General features: G+C 32.4%; 1 protein-coding gene across 1 annotated transcript in view; it reads left to right on the top strand.

Moving 5' to 3' along the window:
* Positions 1–14,610, top strand: part of LOC149738608 (DNA-dependent protein kinase catalytic subunit-like) — a 53,005-nt gene that overhangs the window by 12,349 nt on the left and 26,046 nt on the right. Inside the window, exons 22-43 of the mRNA XM_089874505.1 lie at positions 100–323; positions 692–809; positions 1,355–1,514; positions 2,147–2,273; positions 2,484–2,644; positions 3,144–3,245; positions 3,689–3,801; positions 4,173–4,393; positions 5,021–5,159; positions 5,690–5,870; positions 6,272–6,381; positions 6,753–6,880; positions 7,207–7,360; positions 7,639–7,737; positions 8,326–8,520; positions 9,124–9,215; positions 9,958–10,165; positions 12,088–12,180; positions 12,772–12,869; positions 13,077–13,196; positions 13,736–13,898; positions 14,355–14,475. Coding sequence (XP_089730631.1) covers positions 100–323; positions 692–809; positions 1,355–1,514; positions 2,147–2,273; positions 2,484–2,644; positions 3,144–3,245; positions 3,689–3,801; positions 4,173–4,393; positions 5,021–5,159; positions 5,690–5,870; positions 6,272–6,381; positions 6,753–6,880; positions 7,207–7,360; positions 7,639–7,737; positions 8,326–8,520; positions 9,124–9,215; positions 9,958–10,165; positions 12,088–12,180; positions 12,772–12,869; positions 13,077–13,196; positions 13,736–13,898; positions 14,355–14,475 — 3,127 coding nt within the window. The remainder of the gene's footprint in view (positions 1–99; positions 324–691; positions 810–1,354; positions 1,515–2,146; positions 2,274–2,483; positions 2,645–3,143; positions 3,246–3,688; positions 3,802–4,172; positions 4,394–5,020; positions 5,160–5,689; positions 5,871–6,271; positions 6,382–6,752; positions 6,881–7,206; positions 7,361–7,638; positions 7,738–8,325; positions 8,521–9,123; positions 9,216–9,957; positions 10,166–12,087; positions 12,181–12,771; positions 12,870–13,076; positions 13,197–13,735; positions 13,899–14,354; positions 14,476–14,610) is intronic.

The following is a 14,610-nucleotide window of genomic DNA, read 5'->3' as shown; positions in this document are numbered from 1 at the left end:
ATAATTATAAAATACATAGACAAAAAATAACAACAAGAATATTTTATATCCTTGTTAATCAATTTTTAAAATATTTTACAAACAATTCCATGAACAAAGGAAGGGCTTGTGGATGAAGAAAACGCAACACTTCGCGAACTTTGTGCTGATTCTGTTCGGGAGTTTCTTGTTTGGTCAATCAAACAAAATCCAAGCGCCGAAAAGCAAGTTCGGAATAACGCAAAGTCCCTTTTCAAGCGTCTGCACAGCTTAGCTCTTCACCCAACCCCAATGAAACGATTGGGAGCTGCATTGGCATTCAATCATATTTATCGTGTTTTTAGGTAGGTTGTCTTTATTCTTGTAATTAACAAGTAAGTTGTTTAGCCATAGCAATATCTTAAGGCCGAAACTGGGCAACAACAGTCGTTATGACACAGGTGTTCAAAACACACCTTGTGTCTGCTTAAGAGTTTTCCCACATATACATATATATATATATATATATATATATATGTTTGTAATTATTTGAAGATGGTGAATTTTTAATGTAAGGCTGACAACTAAAACAACTCGTATAGAAACAACTAGCTGAACCAGTTGCCGTTAAGTGTCTTGCCCAAAGACACACATGCCCACAATAGTAACAGCGTCAATCCTCAAACTTTTAACTAGTACACCCGTGTTATACAATAATTCCCTTGGTCTGCAGAGAGCAGAACACGTTGGTTGATGAATTTATTTTCGAAACACTTGTGACGTTTATAAACAGCTTATTGTTGTCACACGCTGATGAAATGTTTGTCGGGACTCAAAAAGTTTGTAAGCAGGTGATTGAAATATTTACTGTGAAATTTACATGTCAAAAGTATTTATTTCCTTTTGTTTGTTTTAATAATATGATCTTCACTACCAATATTTTAAACGAAAAAAAAAAGTTGTTTCATGTTATTTACTGAGAAATTGTTGTGTATTGGGTGTTTGACTTTTTCTTAGTGGTATGTATGGTTATGTCTACAGTTCCTTCCCAATTTTTACCAAATCTTATTTTAAACTTTTTGTCTTCACCAATCAAGGCGTGCTAAAACATTAGGTAAATTGTAAACCTTTGAAAAATCCATTAAATTCGTTTGTTTCTTTGGCAAAAACACTTAATGAAAAATTTTCCAAACCAGTGGTCAATAATGGGTTGTAGCTCACTGGATGTCAGGGTAATGGGCTAACTCTGCCCTAAATCTTAATTCCCATGGCGTGCCTTGTTGTAAAACCTCACCCATTTAGAATAGAATGGATGACCAACTTTAGGGGTTTCAAAGCACCTTATTTAAGACATACCTTTTACTACATGCATGTAAATTTAAAATTTAACGCACAGGCATTAGAACACATAGAACGCATCATTTCGGTCAAATCATCCATGTTATGCAAACCGTCCGATATCAGAAGAATTCCAAGATGTTTTACGAACACCACGTCCATCACACTTAGTTGGATCGTTGAATGGTTGTTTGACCAATGCGGGAGACCACAGACTGGTAATGTTATTATATTTTTGTCAGGGCCTTGGCACAGTTGGTTATTGCGCAAGACACCTAACAATAATTACTCCAACCTAGCGGTTACTATTGGGTTATTAAAATTAGCCATACATAAAAAAATTTGCCTAAAAATTATCACTCACAATGTTACATTCATGGTAACTCAGAAGCGGGCATGAGGTGTATGAAACAGAACACCTGTGTTATAATGACTGTTGCTGCCTCGCCACGCGAAGGTAAATAGGTTACATTTAATTAAATTTGTGATACTGTGCAAGAGCTTGCATGACTAATGGCTCTTTATATGATGGTTTTAGTTCAGTTGCAGAAATATGGTTTGAGAAATATTAGAGTTTTTTTTGTAAACTTGGAGCAGTTTCAAATCAATTTTATTAGCCTAAGTAAGAGGTTATAAAGACAATTCAAACCAGCATTTCATAAAAAAATCATTCAAACCAGAGGCTCTGGTCACCACTTCCTTTTTTCGTGTTTATATTACCGCCTTTTTACCTTTTACTTTTAAATTGTCTGCAAAAAACCTTAACATAGCAAAAAAAGTTGTATTGTATATATAAAATTTTATAAAAAAATTGGCCATTATCCATAATTTAAAATTTTATTCCTTACAGAGTGTCGACACATGTGCATGCATTTATTCCATGAGTTTATTAAGTTGCTGCCAACTGAGGAAAGATCGGCAGCTTCTTGGGTGAAGCGTAAACTCACTAAATATGGGGCTGGGAATCTTGTTAAAAGGTATGAATGTGTGAATATAACTTATTTATCTTATTTATTCGTTGTTGGGAAAGACCTTTAACGGCAATTGCTTCAACCCAGTGGTCACTAATGGGTTGTCCAAATTATTAGCCATACATAAAAACTAATAAAAAAATCAGAAAAGCTGGTGCAAGGTGTATAAACACCGTGTTGTAATGACTGTCGTTTACCTTCAATTTTTCCCTTCAGATTTGAATGGGGTTTGGTAAACATGCAGCCAGTTTTAAACAAAGAAAAATTGACAATTAAAATTCTTTGTGGTTGGTTTGATCATGTTATTGCTGCAATTGAAGTTTATTCTTGGCTTTTCCAACAAAAGATTCTTTCTCTTTCTATAGTGTGGAGTGGTGGTAAGTGATGATAATTATTTTTTTTATAATTTGGATTTGACTATATTGTTTGAATGTAAATATGTGTGGTTTCTCAAGTACAGTATTCTGCTATTTTTTCGGTATTTTCAGAATTTGTTAAATACAGTATTCTGTTATTTTTTCAGTATTTTCAGAATTTGTTAAATACAGTATTCTGTTATTTTTTCGGTATTTTTTGGGACTATTACAATTTGTTTATTCTTACATGGTAGACAGCTTGCAGTTGTAAATCTGGTGTTTTGTTGGGCATGAATTAATTACACCTCATGTGCCTGTTTGTATATTTTCTGGTCTGCAATTTTGTAAAATAAATAAATTGCTTTTTAATGTTGTTTTACACAAAATACTATGAAAAAGCTCATTATGAAAATTGTGTTACCATTTTGCTTTAAATTAGTAATATGTTATAGGTTTAATTAATTTTTGCAATACTCCTAAGCCTAATATTTAATTTTATATTTTTATGTACCTTACAAAGAGGCAAACACATCATGTTTGTTCAAATATCTTACATACTTCATGGTGAATATATCTGCAAAAAGTGCTGAACAATTGACTTCATTGTCTGCGGATTCAAAAGGTAACATATAGTAGATGGGGGAAGTTGGGACACCACTAGCAAATATTATCCAAATATTCTTATCGTGTTTTAAACTGTGGGAGTCATAAAGATACAATTTTATATTTCTTTAACTGTTCTTTGTTTACCACCAAATGGAACGGAAAAATGGAATGAAAAAGTGTCCCATCTTCTCCCACCATACTGTATATACTTTAGAAGGTTTCTCTTTTTTCATTGTAGTAATGCACATTCCATAAAAGTGTTGTCACATAGGCATTGGTTTCAATAAAATCCTAATAAAATGAATTTTTTTAAATCAGTTTCTCCAATAAAACGTAACATTCCTGGTAGCAGTAGCAGCTAAATTATATCATTTTTTTTAAAGTTCTAAAGATAAATTGATACCCTTATTTTAATAATGATATATACTGCTATTAATTTAAATAATTCTATTCTTGCAGGTCTAACCCCCAAGGAAATATCTTCTTTCAACGATTTAAAGTTCACAGTTGTCATCAGAATCATGGAATTCTTCAGTGCTTTACTTAAAAACTACAACCAGGAAGCTATCAAGGTTTAAAGTTATTAAAAATATCTTTAAGTTGACAAGTGGTTTAAAGCTGCATAAACTATGAATGAATGAAATTTATTTCGTCTGTTTGGTCATGATAACGCAGAACAGGAGAGTTGAAAAAAGCGAAAAGACAGGTAGTAACAGTAAAACAACAGTTGTTAAAACACGCTTATTGATAAAAAAGAAAGAAGTAATGTTTTGGATAAAAGGCGTGAACGTTACACCCTACAGACGATACAATGAGAAAATTAAATAAATAACATTCAATTAAAAATATTAGGGTTCTAATTGGAAGAAAAGTGTGCGTAAGGACACAACCCGTACAACTAATTATTAATAAATATAATTTTTTTTATACTATATTTTTCTAGGTTGTCCCTAAATCAATGTGGGAACAGGAATGTTACATTGGGTTGCTTACTTACGCTGTAGTGAGTCCATATGTGCTTGGTTTTACTTCCACCAAGGAGACAGATCTTGAAAATCTTCAAGCCCTAAACACTTCAGCATTGCAAGCAGCATTGACTCATTTGCCTCAAAATAAAAACAACTTACTGGTTGCGAACATAGCTGAACGATTAGCCGGCATTGGGTATGTAGTGTTATATTATTAGTTGTATAGCATGCTTATAACATCGTGGGCGTATGTGTCTTTGGGCAAGACACTTACCGACAATTTCTCTAACCTTGTGGTCACTAATGAGTTGTCTAAAACTCTAATTTGTAATTTATACATACAAACACAAAGTAAAATATCCCCCCAAAATAATAACACATAAAGTTACATATGTGGTAACTTGTAAGTGGGCACAAATGTATAAAACAGAACACCCATGCTATATTATACAAATGTATGAAACAGAACACCCATGTTATATTATTCTATATGCCTATTCAAGCCTAAAAATTTCCTGTTATGTCTTAACATAGGACCTCATCCACAAGGAATATAATTTAAAACTAAAATCTACATTTTTGTAAACTTTCTGACTCCCTTAATATTAAAACCATTGTTTTGTCCAACATTATTTATCTTAGTATAGTAGGACAACCGAACAAGTTGCAATATGTGTCAATATTGCATATCATATGTGGTGACTTCATACACCTTGTGTTATCATCTACTAAATATGCAACTTTGTGTAAGACCGCTAATTTAAACAACACATTATTAACTGCTGCGTTGTATTTCAGGCTAAAATTTCTTAACTGTTTTCAGTTCTCTGTTCGAGTCACTACCCTTTCCATTTGGAAGCACCGCATCTCATACAAATAATGCAATCCATCTCATCACTGGCCACCAAACATTAAACTCTTGCGAAATACTTCTAAGAATTCTTCAGGAATTTCCAAACAAGGTTTTTCATAAAAACAAATATTTTTTAATTGGTCTAAATTAGATCTGATTTATTTCAAAATTTACTTGGTCTAAAAGTCATCCGATTCTTACATAAGTTTAACTGTTAAAAGGACTTATTGTACGAAAGTAACCAGGCACTTGCAATACAGAGGTAATGGGTTCAAGGCACCTCGCTGCCACCATTGTAGGTGTATGTGCAAGACACTTAACGACAATTGTTTTAACCCAGTTGTCATTTATGGGTTGTCCAAATTATCAGCATATAAACAAACAAATTAAAATAGTCACCCACAAAGTTACTTGTAAGGTAACTTATAAGATGACACAAGGTGTATGAAACAGAACATCCGTGTCATAGCAACTCCTGTATTTGGCCACACGAGAATCAAGCAAGTTACATTCATTCAATAAGCGTATGTGTCCTTATATATAAGTAGTCTGTTTGGGCAATGAGTCAAATCTGGCATAAATAGTAGGTTCAAAAAATGATAGTAAAAATATAAGTTAAAAACACTTCTTATTATATAGATCCCAGGTGCTAATAATGTTACCAGTGCATCTGAAGCACTAATCGCATCAGTGTTTGATTCTGTGGTTAAACTAGATGACAGTGAGGATAAACTCACACAAAATGAAGTGACACCTCATAATATCCAACTTGGCAACAAAATTTTACAACTCTCGTTGCACATGGCAGAAGCAGCAAAAAGTAAGCTACCATAGAAATTTATTAATTCACCAAAAATCTACTTATAAATACCAGCTTGGCAAGTAAATTGTGTAGAATCTGTCATTTGCTGCTAATTTCCTTCTGCATTTTAATTAACCTGTCTTTGTTATTGTATTTAAAGGGTTATATAAATTTATGTTAGTTTTTGTTTTAATTTATCTGCTTACAATAGCTTTATATTATTTGTGAAATTAAGATGTAAAATTTAAAATTATTTACACATATAAATTTGGAAATCATAAAATGTTTAGTTTAAAATGTTTATCAAACTAATATTTTTAGTGTTTTAGAGAAATGTTTTTTATCACAAAAATAACTTTTATTGCAAACATAAAGACTAAACACAATATGGTTTAAACTTGTATGTTTGAAAATTACAGAAAAGCTGGTGAATTGCATTTTCAGCAATAAACAGGTTGCAACACTGAACTTTGAAGTTGAATCACACAGAAGCAAAGGACTTTTGTTTCTTTCAACTTATTCACTTGGTGTAAGTGTGTAAGATACATAGGGATCCTATTCTAAGTGTTATATATAGGCCACTTGGTATTTTGTATATATGGATTTATCAGTACGTATAGGGTAGTATACACAGTACTAAAGTTGACTTTCTGATTTAGTGGGAAAACACAAAGGTGTAAAGGTTGCATAAAGCGGCGACGACAGTTGTTATAAGACGGATATTCTGTTTATACACCTTGTGAATGCTGTAGAGTTATCATATATAACTTTGTGGATAAAAAAAGCTTTTTTTATTATTTTTTTGGAATAAATTATGCCTGGTTACAAATTACCATGTATTTAACTTTGTAGATAATATTTAAACATTTTTTAGTTGTTTTAACTGTCATATCACTTCAGATCTACAAGGAACTTTGCCAACACCCTGCTCTCTATATACCTCTTATTACCAACCATACCTGTAAAGCTGATGCAAGCACTTGTAACTTTATCTTGACGGGTGTTCTTGATTATCTAGCCACAAACAGGTGCCACTGTTTATATTATGGAGTTGGCTTAAATTTTATTTCTGCATGGTTTGCCATGTTCTACATGTATCTGTTTGTAATTCAAAAAATGATTAAAAAATGTTTTTAATTGAAAAACTTATGAAAATATCAAAAAGATCGAAAATATTTCAATTGTAAACACAATTTACAATTTTTAAAAATCCAGTAATTTGCTGAAGTACAATATTAATTTTTTTTACAATTCTTTATACTACTTTTTATCTACTTCACAACAAACCTAAAGAATAGAATAAGAAAAAATAGAATATTAATATAAAAAGTTAAAAATTGTTTTAATTTTTCAGACATGCTCGCAAACAACACGCTGCCTCAGTTTGCGATTTAATTTTATGCCAATTTGATAAAAACCTGAAACCATGGATAAACACAGATGAAGATACGGACAATCTTAACAACTTGCTTACATTACTAAGGAAGATAATAATGTTGGACTCATCAGTACGTTCAGTTTATTTAATAAAAAATTTAAAAAATGATTAATTCAAAATTCAGTTATGTTTATTGTTCTAAATTGTTTAGAATTTTGCTCTGGATGTTTAAAACTTTCTATTAAACATGTAAAGTAAAATTTTTTAATGACTAAAAATGTTTGCCGTTTGCATTCAATAGAGATAAAAAAGTACTGACAGATTTAGGTAAATTGTTAAAGTGATACATTAAAAGGACAAATTAATATATTAATATTACCAATCTTTTTAATCTGTTTTTGTTTGCAGGTTTGCACGAAACCAAACCACCCATGCCACTCAACTGTGTTTACAATTTACACTTCAACAATTTCATCGAATAAATTGGATCTCAGTTTTAAGAACCAGGTTGGTATTGTTTGTGTTTTCGTATTTACAACAAACCAACTTCAGAAGTTATAACATGTGTTCTGTTTTATACACCTTGTGTCTGCTTATAAGTTACCACAAATGCAATTTTTAAAGTACAGTTTGGGTGCCTTTTTATAGTTTTAAGGGCAATTTTTACATTTCAATATTGACTACTAGGTTGGAACAAGTGTTTTTCCCAGTGATTTTTGTGCTTACTAGCTAACTGTGTTTTTCTGGTTGGTTGGGTGTTTGGCAATTTTATTTTGCCAAACCCCCAACCCTATTGTTATATACTGCATGGCTTATGTCAAGCATTAAACCCAAGCGTTGACAAGGGTTTGCATTAATGTAACATTTATTACTTGTATTGGAAAAATTCATAGGTTGCTACACGTTGTAGTAAGAAATACTAAAAATAGTTACATTATTTATGGGTAACGGTCATGTTTAATTTATTATTAAGTTGAATTGTTGCTAAAATAAACTACCTTGAAATTCCAATAAATCATACGCAAGTTTTGAACTTTGTATGGGAAAAAATCCCTTTTTCCAATGTATTGGAAAAATCCTTTCTTTTATTTTTAGTTTTTGGACTTGCTTTCTTTTTTCACTCTCTCTCCAACACACTCAGAAGAAATCAAGGAAACTTTGGATAAATTCGTTTCAAACCACTTTCCTCTAAGATCAAGTGAATTTGTGGCTGGATCAGAAAAATACAATAGTTATATAACTGCTATGAGGAAATTACTGGATTGCATGGAATTGTCAGGCAGTTTAGAGGTTTGTGGGAATATGTTTCAGCAGTATTTGACCAACTACAATGTAAATCTCTATTGGTGTAGCTGGCTGTAAAATCTCAGAATCTCACATATAGTAGGGTGGGTGAAGATGGGACACCTTTACACATAATATCCAAATATTCTGATCGTGTGTTAAACAATTAACAACGGCCTATGGGAGTCGTGAGGATATGGTTTTATAATTCCCTACTGTATATAGAGTAAAAGACCATATTACAAAGGTTTTCTGAATTTTCCCAAACTTTGTAGTGGTGCATTGAATTAAATGAATGTAACTTAATTATAACTGTAATTAATTCTGTGAATCTAACTCTGATCTGGTGCTCATATAACAGGACGATTTTTGTGTAAAGAAATACAGTCTGGATCTGGTGCTTCGAAATATGTAAAAAATCAAGTCCAAAATTGTATAATATAAGAGATGAAAATTTTGTCTAAATGACATTGTCAGTCTCGTATTCAAATCAATTTTTTTATTTTGTGTTTCGTAGCACCGGATCGTAAATGATTTATGCTCGCATTAACTGTTGAAATGTGTAGATGCCCAAATCACTATGAAATTACAGCACCACTTATTTTACAGATATTGAATACAATGGTCACGCTCTACTGCCGAGACCAAAATCATGTGATGTCAGATGAGATAATGAGCTCACTTGAGAAATGTGTGGCCAGGTATTTAACATAGGAATTTTTAAGAGTGTTTATTTTGGTTGATGTTGTTTATTTGCGGTAGCAACAAGTCTAAATACTTCTTAATATGGGGCTGTGGCATAGCGATTAGGGCGTCTGCTTTTCAACTGGAGGTTACGGGTTCAAGTCTCGTCGCTGCTATCATTGTGGGCCAAAACCATACATAAAACATTAAATAAAATTGAAATCCTCTGTTCTAAAAAAATTAACAACAAAGTAACATACGTGGTGGTAACTCGTAGGTGGGTACCACGTGTATGAATGAAACAGAACACCTATGTTATAACGACTGCCGTTGCCCCACCACGCAAGAATAAATAAGTTACATATGTGGTAACTTGTAAGCAGGCACGCTGTGTATAAAACAGAACACCTGTGTTATAAGGTTGCTCTTGCCATATAGCTTGAGGGTAAATAAGTTTTATTCATTCATATATACTATTTAAAAGTTTGAAACTGTGCAATTTACGTAGAATTTTAAGGTAGTTTTTTTTTACCAACAGTTTAATTCATTAATGAGTGGACATAACTGTCCCCATAAATAATGTTAACAATATTTGAATTTTCTTTCCAAATTTTTTGAGCTTACTTTTTTATAAGTTTTAAACCTTTTTTTAATAAAATATTTTGAAATTTCTTTCTAGAACTTTTAAGCATTCTTTTTAAAAAACTTTCTAAAATTTGTTAAATTTTTGTTCTAAAATTTTTGAACTTTCTATTGCAGCATGCCAGTTTCTAAGCAATGCCCAGCACTGGAAATCCCATACACCATATTCACCACCTCAACCCAACGGTCAATACCTGCAGCACAAACTGCTATACACAATGTTTTAGTTCCAATGGCACAATGCTGTAATGTGACATCTGTAATACAATTCTTTCAAACCAACATCTCACATATTATGTCCGTTGTACAAGAAGAGCATATCAAAGTAAATATGATTTTATATATTGTTGAAGATTTTAGGCTTTTAATAATAAATATATATATTATATAATCTAAGTAATGCAACTTAGTTATCCTCACATGGTGGTGCTACAACAGTTATTATCACATGTGTTCCGTTTCACACACTTTGTGCCTGCTTAAGGTGGCTGTACACAGTATCCGGAATTCGTTCGTTTTGTCTGTTTTGTCCGGATTTCGCTGTCGCATGCGGAACTCGGTAATGGATTTGCATACGACTTCGCAAGCGAATTCGCATGCCGGATACTGTGTACAGCCACCTTTACGAGTTTCCACATATGTAATTTGGTGATTTATGGGGCTGTGGCATAGCGATTAGGGCGTCTGCTTTTCAACTGGAGGTTACGGGTTCAAGTCTCGTCGCTGCTATCATTGTGGGCCAAAACCATACATAAAACATTAAATAAAATTGAAATCCTCTGTTCTAAAAAAATTAACAACAAAGTAACATACGTGGTGGTAACTCGTAGGTGGGTACCACGTGTATGAATGAAACAGAACACCTATGTTATAACGACTGCCGTTGCCCCACCACGCAAGAATAAATAAGTTACATATGTGGTAACTTGTAAGCAGGCACGCTGTGTATAAAACAGAACACCTGTGTTATAAGGTTGCTCTTGCCATATAGCTTGAGGGTAAATAAGTTTTATTCATTCATATATACTATTTAAAAGTTTGAAACTGTGCAATTTACGTAGAATTTTAAGGTAGTTTTTTTTTACCAACAGTTTAATTCATTAATGAGTGGACATAACTGTCCCCATAAATAATGTTAACAATATTTGAATTTTCTTTCCAAATTTTTTGAGCTTACTTTTTTATAAGTTTTAAACCTTTTTTTAATAAAATATTTTGAAATTTCTTTCTAGAACTTTTAAGCATTCTTTTTAAAAAACTTTCTAAAATTTGTTAAATTTTTGTTCTAAAATTTTTGAACTTTCTATTGCAGCATGCCAGTTTCTAAGCAATGCCCAGCACTGGAAATCCCATACACCATATTCACCACCTCAACCCAACGGTCAATACCTGCAGCACAAACTGCTATACACAATGTTTTAGTTCCAATGGCACAATGCTGTAATGTGACATCTGTAATACAATTCTTTCAAACCAACATCTCACATATTATGTCCGTTGTACAAGAAGAGCATATCAAAGTAAATATGATTTTATATATTGTTGAAGATTTTAGGCTTTTAATAATAAATATATATATTATATAATCTAAGTAATGCAACTTAGTTATCCTCACATGGTGGTGCTACAACAGTTATTATCACATGTGTTCCGTTTCACACACTTTGTGCCTGCTTAAGGTGGCTGTACACAGTATCCGGAATTCGTTCGTTTTGTCTGTTTTGTCCGGATTTCGCTGTCGCATGCGGAACTCGGTAATGGATTTGCATACGACTTCGCAAGCGAATTCGCATGCCGGATACTGTGTACAGCCACCTTTACGAGTTTCCACATATGTAATTTGGTGATTTATTAAATTTTTTTATGTATGGCTAAAACTTTGAAATGGAAGTTTAAAGCCACGAATTCAAATTGATGTTTATAGTTTAGTTGATATGGTTTAGAGTGTTTAGGAACTCTTTATTATGTTTTACAGTGTAAAGGTGCTATTAGAAAAGGATAGGGAATGTTGCTTATAACTGTCAACCTTTGAATGACATAAAAACAATTTGAATTTATAATGAATAAATTAATGTTACTTATTTACCCTCCTTGGAGGGGCAACAACAGTTAGTATAACACAAGTGTTCTGTTTCATACACCTCGTGCCCGCTTATGTGTAACAACCTATGTCATTTTGTGGGTGTTTTTTTAGTGTACTCTGTTTTGTAATCAATAATTTTTCTTTATCCGTTAATTTTCCCACAGTATCCAGAATCAAAATGGAGTTATCAGTTACAGATGAAATGTCTGGCATATCGACTACTCGAACTCATGTTTGCGCTGTTACCTGAGGACCAGGTGTGTTTATTGCATATATATGGCTGTTTGTAGTGTGATAAATCTTTCAAATAATTTTATTGTTGAGTTTAAAGAAATTGAAAGATTCATCACAATACTGGTTTGTTTCCATTTAAATAAGAGTCTGACAAAGCCATTTAGTCGATATATATATTTCATGCGTTATACAATTTTGGTCATAATTTTCGTCAGTTGCGTATTTTATAGCACCGGAGCCTCACTGTATTTCTTATACAAGAAACCTCCAATTTGGTGAGCACCAGATCAGGAATTCACAGAAATTATTACAGTTATACTGGTTTATGTTACATAAACAAGTTCTTATTTTTGTTTGGGTAGACTAATACAATGTAAAAAGTGGAGCATAGAATATATTAGCAAAACAAGCATCATAACTTGCTTGTAAATAAAGTTCTAATTAAAAATTCACTGCTATGTTAATACCAAAGTTCTAAACACATTACAATAAATGATAGCCATTAAAACATGCTATGTATAAAAGCACAATAAATAAAAATTCGCAGAATAATTAAGACTCTACTTTATACTACCAATTTCTATTGAGCCTCACTTACATGGAGTTTGTTTTAGACCAAACCAAGTTCACCTGTCAATCATTCTTTCACATCGAGCCAACCAACACAAAGTGGAAACTCTTTGATTAAAACCTTCATGTTGCGAGTCAACAGGTATCTTAATACATTATATCGAATTAAACAAGAAAAATGATAAAGTACGCAGAAAATTAGACAAGGTAAGTTGCAATAAAAACATACCTAAAAAACTGCTCGATTTGAATAAAATATGGGACACGGTTATACAAAATGAATTTTCATGGTCAGGCCAGAAAAATCGGTTACAAGCATTCATCAAATGATGTTTTGGTAATATTTTAGAGACAGAAATGAAAACATGAAAGGTGAGAAGGTATTGCTTGAAGAAAGGAGACAATTTCACTGTGGAGTTTATAATGCATTGATAGCTGCTGTTATTTCTACACAGAGTTCAATTAAATGGTAATTAGGTATAAGTGCCGCTGCTACCATTGTGGGCGTATGTGTCCTTGGGCAAGACACTTAACAGCAATTGCTTTAACCCAGTGGTGATTAATGGGTTGTCACCCACAAAGTAAAATACTTCATAACTCGTAAGCTGGCACAAGGTGTATGAAACAGAACACCTGTGTTATAACAATTGTTGTTTTCTGCCCACGCGAGGATAAAGTAAATTTCATTCATTCATTTGTTCTGTGGTTACAGCAACCCTGTCTGCAGGTTTAACACAAGCGACCTTATACCTGCTGCTTGTAGGTGAAACTTTACCATAGTTTTGGAATATTTTTTTTTTTTAAGTTTTTTTTTTTTGTGGTATCTGTTAATTTAGACAAGACATTAGCAGAATGGGCCAAACACTATTAAAAGTCTTACCAAACACGGTTGCAGCAACTAGCTTTGAACCGGGTTTTCTCCGGACTTTTTGGAACCATTAAAATAATCAAAACACCTTTTTTTCTAAAATATATTTAAAATTCTCACATACTTTCATTTTTCTCCAGGTTCAAAGTTTTTCTTTTTGATGAAAATCCCTCCAAACAACAATATTTCCTTAATAATGTGTTGGACTGCAACAAAAATTATACTTTTGACACCGAAATAAGTCAGCCATTGACTAAAAGAAAAAAGTTTGTTGCAATCAGGAAAAAGAAAGCAGAAAAAGAAGTAATATGTATATGTTGAACATTTTTTGGAATAAATTGTTAAAACATATGAAAACTTTGCTTACTCTTTTAAAAGAAGACTATGAATGGAGTACTGTTTACTTTTAAGTCAAAATTCAAAGCGTTTTTTTTAATGAACCAACCTAGGTCTAAATCTCAGAAACCCTGGCATGCCTTGCTGAAGGACCTCACCTGTATATAACAGAAATTAAATCTAACACTTTACTTGAGTCATTTTACACATGTTTTTAACAAATGTCGTTTTTCTGATTTTCTTCTCTTTGTTGTTTTAACTAATCAGATTACTGTATACGAAGAGATACATCATAAAAAAAACTTTAAAAAATGCTGTCTATATGATATACGTTATGTTTAGTTTTTTTTTTTAAACAGACTTTATGTTTTTTGTTTTTTAAATATATGTTATGTTATGTAATGGTATAACACTATCCAACAGGGTGAAGCATCCATACAATACATGGCATCATTGGCTGGGAGCAGCTTAAGTGAGGAAATCAGTGTATTTGACAGAAACAGAAGTCTTGTTGTTCCAAACACTTCAAGTGCTAATACTTCAAGTAAGTTTAAATTTAAACCACTCCAGTTTAAAGTACATGGTGGCTTCACGTGTATTTTGTGAGTTACAAAAAAAAACATTATAGGATTTATATGTTTTGGAAGTTAATTTGAACCACCTATGTCAGTTTACTGTC

The sequence above is a fragment of the Ciona robusta genome, chromosome 3 (assembly GCF_009617815.1).
Source record: "Ciona robusta chromosome 3, ASM961781v2".
Classification (NCBI taxonomy): Eukaryota; Metazoa; Chordata; class Ascidiacea; order Phlebobranchia; family Cionidae; genus Ciona; species Ciona robusta.
This window is presented reverse-complemented; position numbering and strand designations above follow the sequence as displayed.